This window comes from Cherax quadricarinatus, chromosome 24, assembly GCF_038502225.1.
Source record: "Cherax quadricarinatus isolate ZL_2023a chromosome 24, ASM3850222v1, whole genome shotgun sequence".
NCBI lineage: Eukaryota > Metazoa > Arthropoda > Malacostraca > Decapoda > Parastacidae > Cherax > Cherax quadricarinatus.
In genome coordinates this window covers 32,987,614-33,000,854 of record NC_091315.1, presented here as the reverse complement: position 1 = coordinate 33,000,854, position 13,241 = coordinate 32,987,614, and the positions used below count along the sequence as shown (strand labels likewise).

General features: G+C 40.0%; 1 protein-coding gene across 2 annotated transcripts in view; it reads left to right on the top strand.

The window, feature by feature from the left end:
- Positions 1-13,241, top strand: part of LOC128690904 (uncharacterized) — an 87,971-nt gene that overhangs the window by 47,633 nt on the left and 27,097 nt on the right. For both annotated transcript variants that reach the window (XM_070088319.1, XM_070088320.1), the window contains exons 2-5: positions 6,219-6,426; positions 9,257-9,456; positions 10,164-10,311; positions 12,602-12,756. In XM_070088319.1, the coding sequence (XP_069944420.1) occupies positions 6,219-6,426; positions 9,257-9,456; positions 10,164-10,311; positions 12,602-12,756 (711 nt within the window). The remainder of the gene's footprint in view (positions 1-6,218; positions 6,427-9,256; positions 9,457-10,163; positions 10,312-12,601; positions 12,757-13,241) is intronic.

Genomic DNA, 13,241 nt, shown 5'->3' with positions numbered 1-13,241 from the left:
GGGAAACCGGCAGGCCGGACTTGAGTCCTGGAGATGGGAAGTACAGTGCCTGCACTCTGAAGGAGGGGTGTTAATGTTGCAGTTTAAAAACTGTAGTGTAAAGCACCCTTCTGGCAAGACAGTGATGGAGTGAATGATGGTGAAAGTTTTTCTTTTTCGGGCCACCCTGCCTTGGTGGGAATCGGCCGGTGTGATAATAAAAAAAAAAAAAAAAAAAAAAAATATATATATATATATATAATATAAATATATTATATATATATATATATATATATATATATATATATATATATATATATATATATATATATATATAATATACATATATATATATATATATATATATATATATATATATATATATATATATATATATATATATATATATATATATATATATATATATATATATATATATATATATATATATATATATATATATATATATATATATATATATATATATATATATATATATATATATATATATATATATATATATATATATATGGGGAGGTACCACCTCTAGAACTGTTATAGGGACCCTCATCCTCAGAGAAAAGAATAAACTTGCTTCAGGGAAAACTCAAGATTCCCCCTTAAGCTGTTTGAGAATTTTCTCCTACCACCCCCTATATTATATATATATATATATTTTATTTAAAGACAAAATACATTGACAAAACATTCACAAAAATATGATACAAAGTAAAACAACATAGGTAACTCAGAGCTACATCTCGAATACTTCGTCCAGCTCCCCGGCGGTGGGCCGCGTGCTCAGAATGCTGCAGGCATTTCCTCTCTGGATCGCAACACTGAGTCTCTGAAAGAGGAAGCTGGTCGCCCTGTGGTCCTTTGTTTCTATGATGAGCTTTTCACCCAGCTCTATTAGGAACTTTAGAGCACACTTGCCCCATGCTCCAAGGGTCTCCGACCCTATTGGGATGAAGTTATAGCAAGGGGGAAGGTTTTCATATTTGCGGATCTTCTGAGTCTCCCTGTGGCTGGCAGCTCCACCCCCTTCCACTACGGAGTATGACAAGTAGGTGTCTGCCAATGTGGCGGTACATGTGTAGTCCCAGGCAATCTGCTTTCCATCCTTCCAAGGTAGCATAGTGGCTCCATCAGGACGCTTTAGACTTCCGTCAGACCTCTGCACTTGGGGTTCCCGTTGAGCTGGGCAACGGGCTGTGGCGAGGCTTCTCTTTATGATGTCATTGACCTCCTCATGCCTGGCATACTTCCCTTCTGCTGTGTGACACACGAGACCATGAAGTCCGAATTGATCAGCTGTCGCCCTGCAGCAAATACACCTATGTTCGGTGAGGATGGGGGCGGCTAGGCGAAGAGCAACACCAATCCGAATGGCCTGTGGGTCTAGTCGAGTGCCCAAGGAGGAATTGGGAACAGCAAACAGGAAATCTCCTGAGTGTGGTGCCTTCACTGCTAGGAGACGAGCTTTGTCCTTTCCTGAGGCGTTGGAGAGCATTGTGTTGGCGATTTTTTCCATGATCGGTTTGTCCCAGTGGGACTGTTCGTGTTCTTTGGGAGGAGCTGGTCTACTGGAGGAATCTGTAAGGGTGTCCCACCGAATCGCTGCTTCAGTAAACCTGGGGTCTTGAGCTCCTACCATGTCTCTCAAGCGTTCGGGAACAATCTTCTTGACTAATGCACTGGAAGCCAAACACGAAGACAGAAAAGCAGGTAAAGCAACATGCATTGCTTTGCGCACCCCTATACCTCCCAGTCATACTGGGAGGGTTGCCTGATCCCATTGCTGATCCTCTAGTGACAGGTTCAGTGCCTTCTTAAGGGTTGACCTCAGGTGTGCGTCATATTCGTCAAGTGTTGGGTTGTCAAAAGAGGGTGCACACCTGAGGAAGTAAGTGAGTCTTGGAATAGTAAGGCACCTTGTGAGGAGATACAGAGCATCATGGGCATCAAGATTGCTTATTCTCTCCTCCATTCTCATCAGGTCATTCAATTTGTCCTTGAGGACTGTGTCGATGGCCTGGTGACCCAGCGGTGCTCCCAAGAGGGTACTGTTGGACGGAGTGGTAGTAGAGACTTCTGGGAGGATTCTTCGCACAGCATTGATTATTTCCTGGTTTGCTGTGATGATTTCACACTTGGAGGGATTGAGGATGAGTCCCAAGTCTTCTCCCTGTGTTTTCACCAGTTGTAGGTCCCCTACCAGGGACTCTTCAGTACCTGCCAGAGTGCCATCATCCAGGTACCAGATGTTGAGCTCACTGCGTAGGCTGGAAGTTAGTTCTCTTACTGCCAAGCAGAAGAGAAGTGGAGCGAGTGGGTCACCCTGCTGAACACCTTCTGATGAGAGAATTTCATGTTCTCCAAACAAAAGAATTGAGGGTTTGCTGTAGCCGGCTGAAATAAATGGAAAAAGACTGGGGAAGCGATCCCGAACAGCTGGCAAGACAGCATCTCTCTTTACCATATTAAAGGCATTTCTAAAATCAAGTTTGACTATGGCCTTGTCTTCTGGTAGGTCCCTGATGTAGGCCCTTGCTGCATGAGCTGCAGCTTCACTGCCTTGAGGGACCCCAAAGCCCAGTTGGTGTGGCTGGAGTAAACTGGCAGCTTCTAGCCGAATATATATATACAGTGGACCCCCGGTTAACGAACTTTTTTCATTCCAGTAGTACAGTGGACCCCCGGTTAACGATTTTAATCCGTGCAAGAGGGATAATTGTTATGCGAAATAATCGTTATGCGAATGAATTTTCCCCATAAGAAATAATGGAAATAAAATTAATCCGTGCAAGACGCCCAAAAGTATGAAAAAAATTTTTTTTTACCACATGAAATGTTAATTTTAATACACACAAACTGAAAAAGGCATGCACAATTACATGACACTTACTTTTATTGAAGATCTGGTGATGATTGATGGGATGGGAGGAGGGGAGAGCATTATCTTCTTACTGTTTAGAAGGGGAATCCCCTTCCATTACGACTTGAGGTAGCAAGTCCTTTTCCGGGGTTACTTCCCTTCTTCTTTTAATGCCACTAGGACCAGCTTGAGAGTCACTGGACCTCTGTCGCACAACAAATCTGTCCATAGAGCTCTGTACCTCCCGTTCCTTTACGATTTGTCTAAAATGGGCCACAACATTGTCATTGAAATAGTCACCAGCACGGCTTGCAACAGCTGTGTCAGGGTGATTTTCATCTATAAAGGTTTGCAGTTCAACCCACTGTGCACACATTTCCTTAATCTTTGAAGTAGGCACAATGGATTCCACAACTGGCATAGGCTTCTCAGGGTTAGCCCCAAACCCTTCAAAATCTTTCTTAATTTCCATACTAATTCTCACCCTTTTTACCACAGGGTTGGCACTAGAAGCTTTCTTGGGGCCCATGGTCACTTATTTTCCAGAAACAGCACCGAAAACACTGTAATAATACGAAATATTCCGAGTGTATGCTTGGATGTTACCGCGGAGGTTGGCTGGTAAACAATGGGACGGGCGGCACATGTGAGGGCACATTGGACGCGTCTCGGACGAAAATCGGTGAGCGGGTTTTTAATCGGTATGCGCGGCAAAAATTTTGCGATAAAAGTAAGCGGTATGCGGAAAAATCGCTATGTGATGCCATCGTTATGCGGGGGTCCACTGTATAATCAGGTGCCAGTACTGACCGAATTTTTTCCCATAAGGAATATTGTGAAGTAGATTAATCCATTTCAGACCCCCAAACATACACGTACAAACGCACTTACATAAATACACTTACATAATTGGTCGCATTTGGAGGTGATCGTTAAGCGGGGGTCCACTGTGTGTGTGTGTGTGTGTATATATATATATATATATATATATATATATGTATATATATATGTATATATATATATATATGTATATATATATATATATATGTATATATATATATATATATATGTATATATATATATGTATATATATATATATATATATATATGTATATATATATATGTATATATATATATATATATATATATATATATATATCTATATATATATATGTATATGTATATATATATATATTTATATATATATATATATATATATATATATATAATGTCGTGCCGAATAGGCAGAACTTGCGATCTTGGCTTAAATAGCAACGCTCATCTTGCCATATAGGACAAGCGGAAATTTGTGTATGCAATAATTTCGCCAAAATCATTCTGAACCTAACGAAAAAAATATATTTCACTGTGTTTGTTTAGTATTAAATTATTGTAAACAAATCTAAAATATATTTATTTGGGTTAGGCTAAAATAAATTGTTCTTGTTATAATAAGGTTAGGTAAGTTTTCTAAGTTTCTTTTGGAGAAAATTAAAATTTTTTACACTAACATTAATGAAAAAAATATATCTTTAAACGTATAAGAGAAAATTTTAGAAAGGACTTAATTTTAAATGAGTTCTTGCTAATTGACCAGTTTTACATATTTGGCACGACATATACATATACACACACACATATATATATATATATATATATATATATATATATATATATATATATATATATATATATATATATATATATATATATATATATATAATGTACTTAATAAACACAATATGCAATAACCTTGATCGGTTGGTGCTCACTCAGCTCACACACTGAGGTCCGTAGTTCAATGCCCGGTACGGGTGGAAACATTAAGGTGTTTCCTTAAGGCACCTGCTGTCCCTGTTTACCTAGTAGTAAATAGGCATCTGGGTGTTAGTCGATTAGTGTGGGTCGCATCCTAGGGACAAAACCTAATTTCCCGGAAATGCTCTGCATAACGAGGGGCTTTCTGTATAGTAGAATGTCACTGATGTCTACTAAATCTATATACCTTGTAGATGTACTTGTAGTAATAATGATTATTATTATTATTGTTTTACTGCCTCCAAAGTTTACGTTAGCAACTTGAAAACGGCTCATACGCTTCTTCAAATTTTCGACGCATGTAGTCCGTATCTGGGCAAAGATTCATACATAAGGAGGAGGAGCACTTCAGCAGGTTTACTGGTTTGCCGTAGACCAGTAAAAATCTGCAGTAGGACCACATACACTCGTGTACCTTTCCCCTTATTTTTAAAGTCGCCCAAGGTTCTCTCTTCAGTTAGTTTAGTTTAATATGTTTATTATGCACCCCATACCCATCCTGTGGGCGGTAGTCAAAAGATTACAGAGGTACATAATTGGTCCAGGGACTGGACTCCAAAGTTTTGATAGCTGAGCAAGTTACAGAGGTAATGAACTCACAATTTCCAAAGGTAATGAACTCACAATTTACAAAGGTAATGAACTCACAATTTCCAAAGGTAATGAACTCACAATTTACAAAGGTAATGAACTCACAATTTACAAAGGTAATGAACTCAGGTAGGTCTAGTCACAATCATGACAAGTTACAAAGGTATTTACAGATTACAGAGGTACGTAATGGGTCCAGGGACTGGGCCCCCTAAGTTTTGAGCTGAACTAGGTACAAAGGTAATGAATCCTGTAAGAATGGTTACTTATGTTTATTCTCTCTTCACTGACGCTGTTTGGGAGTGTGTTCCACTCATCCACAATTGTATTGCCAAACCAGTGCTTTCCCATATCCTTCCAACTTGAATTCATTGCTGGGTCCTCTCCTGATTTGATATTTTCTGCACGATATTTATATCCCATTTATTCCTGGTTTCCATTTGTACACTTCGATGATATCCTCCCTAATTCTAAGTCTTTCCAGAAAATGAAAATTCACCGTCCTTAGTATATCTTCCCAGGAAAGATTTTTGATACATGGATACATGGAGGGGAAACTTGAGATGACTTTTATGTTCATCCTGGAATATTATAAAGCCGCATTTGTGACTTAATAATGCTCCAAGAGTGGCCGAAATACCGTCTAAAGTTTCCTCTCAAAGTGTGGGTTATTTGTGAAATTGTTACCTAAGTGCTAGCTGCCTGTTTTGGGTGACATATAAAGGGGTGTGTTACATAGTTAAAGCTAAGTTTTGAAGATACTTGTCCACATTTTATGTCATCTCGTGCTAGTAAGTTTATTTAGGCATAGGTACGATTATCATACATAGTGTTAATTACCTACCATAACCCAAAAAGCAACTTACTGAGGTAAGATAATAAATGGCTCAACCTGTGAAATGAAGTGTAATTAATGCATTTTGATACAAGACTGAGGGCATCATCTCCACAGGTTGATGGCGTTACTGGAGCAAGCTATTCATTCTCAGAGTTTCGAGATAAGAGCATACGTCTTGGCAGTGCCCTCACTCGCATAGATATCTCCTACAAGGATGTAGTAGCCATCGTTGCGCCCAACTGCCCGGAGTTTGCTATCACTTTCTTTGCCGTGACGTCCATAGGAGCTATCAACACTACCATCAACTGCACATATACTGCAGGTAGGCCACAGCATGGGTGTGTGTGTGTGTGCTCACATGTATAAGGTGAGCAGTGGGGTCGAATCCTAGCTCCTGGCCCCACTTTTCAACTTGCCATTTGCTAGAAACAGGACAAGTATTTCCTGACGCGGGTTTTAGTCATATGATAACCCGCCGTTGGAGCTTTTGGTCATCTGACTGAGGCCTTCCGCTGACTTACCGGCCCACCCCTTTAAAAATTATGGTCATAGTTGTAACCATTAATGTTAGATTCACTTCCTCCTAGCCTCGTGGAGTCTATCGTACCTGCTTTTAAAATTATTTTATGGAGCCTACTCCTTCTACTTTGACCACCTTGAGACTGAACAAAATTCTACTTCCTGACATCCCTGTGCCTCTGGTTTTTGTTTTCCGCCTCTCAAACAGCCTGTCCCTGTCTACCTTATCAATTCCTTTAAGTATATTGTAAGTTATTATGTCTCTCCTGGTGCTTCTGCCCTCCAGTATTTTTACATTTAATTCCGTTAGCCTCACTTCGCAGCTCATACCCCTTAGCTCTGGAATTAGTCCCCTCAGGGAAGGTTCCTTGATGTTGGTGAGGGGCTCTTGATTTAGGGAATTGGATCTGTGCTCCAGTTCCCCGAATTAAGCCTGAATGCCTTCCACATCATCCCCCCCAGGCGCTGTATAATCCTATGGGTTTAGCGCTTCCCCCGTATTATAATAATAATAATAATCTGGAATTAGTCTCGTTGTATGCTTCTGCACATACACGAGTTTCTTAACATGCTTCTTCAGGTGTGAGTTCCATACTGGTGCTGCATATTTCAAAATAAACCTGATATGTGTTTTATAACGGAGTGACTGTTGAGATTCATGAAGGTCACTTTCAGACTTGCCAGTCAAGCATTGGCTGCAGAGGTTATTCAATTGATGTGAGTTGGAGCAATATGCTAGGCACTCTGCTTACTCCCAGATCTTTCCTTCCCTGCCCTGCAGTGCTGTATATCCCTTGTGGTTTAGCACTTAATTTTGATTATAATAATCCCAGATCTCTCTCTGAGTGAGGTGTGCAGCCTCTGTCCCCAGAGCCTCTACTCATGTCCAGTCTTCTGGCCTCTTCTCCAGTCTTCATAACCTTGCACTTGCTGTGGGTTGAGTTCAAGCAGCCACTTAGCTCGATTGCTAGCGCACTCAGCACACACACTGAGGTCCGAGGCTCGATCCCCGGTAAGGCTGGAAAGCATTTAAGAAGTGTTTCCATAAGACACCTGCTATCCGTGTTCACTCATCAGTACAATGGGTACTTAGGTGTTAATCGACTGGTGTGGGTCGCATCCCGGGGCAAAATTGACCTAATTTGCCCAAAATGTCCACATAACAAGCGGCTCTCTATATAGTAATATGTCACAGATGTCAGCTAGGCCTGTATACCTTGTTCATAATAAAGATATTAGTAGTAGTATAATAATAATTATTATTATTATTATTATTATTATTATTATATTAGTAGTAGTAGTAATAGTATGATTATTATTATTATTATTATATCATTATACCTGACCAACCCAGCTATGCCCCCAAGTTCCCGTTTCTTACCTCAAACAAGAAACGGGAACTGTCAGTTTCACCCCTCAGTATTTTGTATGCTATGTCTTCCCTCTCTACTTGCCTATATGTGGTTGCAGGGGGTCAATTAGCAGCTCCTGGCCCTGCCTCTTTGGTAGTTGCAACTGTGTGTGTGCATGTACTCACCTATTTGTGGTTGCAGGGGTTGAGACATAGTTCCTGGCCCTGCCTCTTCACTGATCGCTACTAGGTCCTCTCTCTCCCTGCTCCATGAGCTTTATCATACCTCGTCTTAAAACTATGTTTTAAGACGAGGTATGCTTTAAGACGAGCTCACTTGCCAAGCTATTCCACTTCCTGACAACTCTGACTAAAGAAATACTTCCTAACATCTCTTTGACTTACCTGAGTCTTCAACTTCCAAATGTGACCCCTTGTTTCTATGTCCCATCCCAGGAACATCTTGTCTCTATCCACCATGTCAATTCCTCGCAGTATTTTATATATCGTTATCATGTCTCGGCTAACCCTCCTGTCCACCAGTACCGTCAGGCCAATTTCCCTCAACCTTTCCTCGTAGGACATTGCCCTGATATCTGGAACTAGCTGTGTTGCAAACTTTTGCACTTTCTCTAATTTCTTGACATGCTTGACGAGGTGTGGGTTCCAAACTGGTGCTGCATACTCTAGTATGCGCCTGACATACAGAGTGTACAGAGTCTTGAACGATTCCTTGCTGAAGTATCGGAATGCTGTTCTAAGGCTTGCCAGGTGCCCATATGCTGCAGCAGTTATCTAGTTCATGTGTGTTTCAGATGTGCTCAGTATTATAGTCACCCCAAGATCCTTTTCCTTGAGTGAGGTTTGCAGTCTTTGACCACTTAGTCTATACTCTGTCTGTGGTCTTCTTTGCTCTTCCCCGATCTTCATGACTTTTCGTGTGTGTGTGAACACACATGGTTGTTTATACTTTGAATACTGTATGCACAGACAGCACATGTTTTGCATCATACATAATAAAAACATGATATTTGTTGCAAGAGACCAAAGAAGGCAGAGTCAGTCCTAGGTAATATTAATTATCACATTTTTTATGTTTTTTATGTTTATTTACTGTACATAGTAGGATGATTACAAATCAGCTAAGTTTTTATACTGTATGTTATTAGCTTTAAGAATTTAGTACGTATTAGTATTAGTACACTTTGTCATGCAAAGCTCATCAGCATGCTGTAAGTAGCTTAAATTCTGTAGAGGTGAATGTAAGTTTTTTTTTTTTCAGATGAAATTGCCAACCAGCTGAATAATGCTGGTGCCTCAGCTGTTGTGACACATCCACTTTTATTATCCAAAGTAAAGGAAGCGAGTAAATTATGCAAAAACTTGCATCATATAATTGTGATGGGGCCAGCTGAGGAGGGACTCTTATCACTGCAAGACCTCATGAAGGATGATGGCACAGCTTTTCCTCACAATATCCAGGTAAGAGTATGCTTAACATCACATTGCTTTCTTTGGAGAAGATGCATTGATTATGATGAAAGGCTCTTGAGCTAAGGAATTGGAAATGCCCTCTCCTTGGATCAGACCTAATTGTCCCCTGTGCCCGGTGCCCCATGGCCTGGTGGCAAAAGCTCTTGCTCCACATGGTGAGGGTCCGGGTTCAATTCCTGGCGAAGGGATGGAAACATTGGACGTGTTTCCTTACACTGGTTGTCTATGTTCGCCCATCAGTAAAATGGGTACGTAGATGTTAGTCGATTGGTGTGGGTCGCATCCTGGGACAAAACTGACCTAATTTTCCCAAAATGCTCTGCATAACAAGGGGCTTTCTATATTATGTCAGCTAGGCCTGTATACCTTGTACATGTACTTGTAGTAAATAAAGATATTATTATTATTCAGGTGCTGTATGATTCCTATGGGTTTAACATATCCCCCCAGAAATAGCAATAGCAGCACTACTTTTTTTCTTGACATTTTCTCAGTGCACCAACTCTATATTTTTTTATGAGAGTCTTAGAGATGAAGCATAATAATTGACTGTACGAGAGTTGTAATCAATCAGATATTGTATATCAAAGTTTCACTGTCACAGAAGCTGGCAAAATACAAACTTACTGTGGCAATCTTTGTACAGTATTTGATTTATGAAACACGAATGTTATATTTAAATTTTGTAATTTCAGATAGATCCTCAGGATGATTTGGTAGTTTTACCTTATTCGTCTGGCACAACAGGACTTCCAAAAGGTGTAATGCTGACACACTACAACCTTGTAGCTAATCTGCAGCAAATTTTACATGAAGGATTAAATACTCTTAAAGCCGGCACGGGTAAGTTATTCTTTCAGACACGTATTGCATGAGAGCATAAGTTTATCATTGAGATTCAGAGTGCTAACTGTGTCTACCATGTTTATTTTCTTCCTTAGATTCTATATTAACAATACAGTAAAACCTTGATTTAACGAACAAAATCAGTTGCACAGACAAAGTTCAAAAACAATGGACGAAGTCTCTGATCCAGAATTGTTTGCTATTGTTATGGTCCACTGGGTAAATTGATTAATGCAAGTAGAAGGTATAATAATACTGACAATATGGATGAAAGGACACAGGTGCATACACCTAGGATATTTTTATTGGATACATTTCAGTCCTCAGACCTAGACCATTCCAAAATTGATGTGACCTGGGCTCCAGGACTAAAACATATCCAGTAAATATGTCCTGAGTATATGCACTTGCATCCTTTCATGTTCATCGGATAAAGTCTGTTAAATCCCGAATTGTCCATTATTGTTGCAATCATTGAAAAACAATCTTATCATTCATATTCAATAGACAATCAGCATTTCCATACCGAACACCCTCTCCCCCCCCATCCCCAGTTAGTTAAATCAAAGTTTTACTGGAAGCAGCATCAGATTTTTTTTGTCCCTTACCTCCATGACTTGCTGGCAAAAATTGCAAGTTACATATGGTACCCTTCTCCATATATGAACATGTAATATTCACACATGATAATATACGCTTGGAAAATCCTAGAGGGATTAGTACCAAATTTACACTCGAAAATCAATCCCTACAAAAGCAAAAGGCTCGGCAAGAGATGCAACATCCCCCCAATGAAAAGCAGGGATGCCACAAGTACACTAAGAGACAACACAGTAAGTATCAGGGGCCCAAGACTGTTCAACTGCCTCCCAGCATGCATAAGGGGGATTACTAATAGATCCCTGGCTGTCTTTGAGAATGTGCTGGACAGGCATCTAAAGTCAGTACCTGACCGCCTGGGTTGCGGTTTGTATGTCAGTTTGCATGTGGCCAACAGTAACAGCCTGGTTGTTCAGGCCCTGATCCACCACGAGGCCTAGTCACAGACCAGGCCATAGGGGCATTGACCCCCTAACCCTCTCCATGTATACACCAGTCTTTTTTCTTGGATTTTGTATGACATTATCACAAAGTGTTATAGATAATTCAGTCTAATAATTATGTCTGTCAACCTGCAGTAAAGTGTTAGTTTAATATGTTTATTATGCACCCCATACCCATCCTGTGGGCGGTAGTCAAAAGATTACAGAGGTACATAATGGGTCCAGGGACTGGGCCTCAAAGTTTTGATAGCTGAGCAAGTTACAGAGGTAATGTTTTTACTATATCTCGGTGCAGCTTCAAGCCCAGCTTTAATTTTTCTTGTGTATGATATAAATGTTTGTCTCAGGTAGTGTCATGTAACATGTTATCAGTTCTCAAATTATGATTATACAGGTGTTTGTTTTAGTTTTTAGCCTACATTATTATTTTTATTTATTATCACACCGGCCGATTCCCACCAAGGCAGGGTGGCCCGAAAAAGAAAAACTTTCACCATCATTCACTCCATCACTGTCTTGCCAGAAGGGTGCTCTACACTACAGTTTTTAAACTGCAACATTAACACCCCTCCTTCAGAGTGCAGGCACTGTACTTCCCATCTCCAGGACTCAAGTCCGGCCTGCCGGTTTCCCTGAATCCCTTCATAAATGTTACTTTGCTCACACTCCAACAGCACGTCAAGTATTAAAAACCATTTGTCTCCATTCACTCCTATCAAACACGCTCACGCATGCCTGCTGGAAGTCCAAGCCCCTCGCACACAAAACCTCCTTTACCCCCTCCCTCCAACCCTTCCTAGGCCGACCCCTACCCCGCCTTCCTTCCACTACAGACTGATACACTCTTGAAGTCATTCTGTTTCGCTCCATTCTCTCTACATGTCCGAACCACCTCAACAACCCTTCCTCAGCCCTCTGGACAACAGTTTTGGTAATCCCGCACCTCCTCCTAACTTCCAAACTACCCTTAATGTTTGACTCTTGAGCCATTTTATAAAAAAGTTGTTGCAATGCCATTAATATGAGCAGTATTAATTTTTAATATATAAACCTTATTTCACCTTTATCTGATTTAACTTTTCACAGAAATGTTTGTTCCTATTATTATTATGATTATTATTTTCATAATTGCAATCATTAAAATTCTCTGATAATTACATTGTGATTTATGATTGAAATTACTGCTAAATTATTATTATGATTTTGATGATTGTCATTTGATATTACTACTATCAATATTGCAGATGGCTATCAAGAAGTGTTCATGGGTCTTCTACCATACTTTCATATATATGGAATGGTCACTTGTATGGGACTTTCACTTCTCTGCGGAGCCAAATCTGTAACCTTACCAAATTTTGACCCAAAATTATTTGTCGATGTTTTGGAAAAGCACAAGGTAAGGTGATTCCACTTCTTTCCATTAAAAAAAATTTTCATCTAGTGTGAGAGAATGCTTAAAAAGCTGCAGTGACATTAAACTTAATGGAATAATTGTGGTCATTAAAGTAGCTTAGGATAGAATGCTAAACATGATTTTAAATTATGAAAAAATGCATCTCTGATTAACGGTCTGATGTCTCCCACTGGTATCAACACTCTTACATGGGAGTAAAGCATGGGTTGTGGTTACTACAGCGAGAAGGAGGCTGGAGGCAGTGGAGATGTCGTGTCTAAGGGCATTGTGCAGTGTTAATATTATACAGAGAATTCATAGTGTAGAAATTGGGAGGTGTAGAGTTACAGAAAGTATTATTCAGAGGGCTGAAGAGGGGTTGTTGAGTTGGTTTGGTCATTTAGGGAAGATGGAGCAAAATAGAATGACTTAGAGGGTGTATAAATCTGTAATGGAGGGAAGGAGGGGTAGGGGTTGTCCTAGGAAAG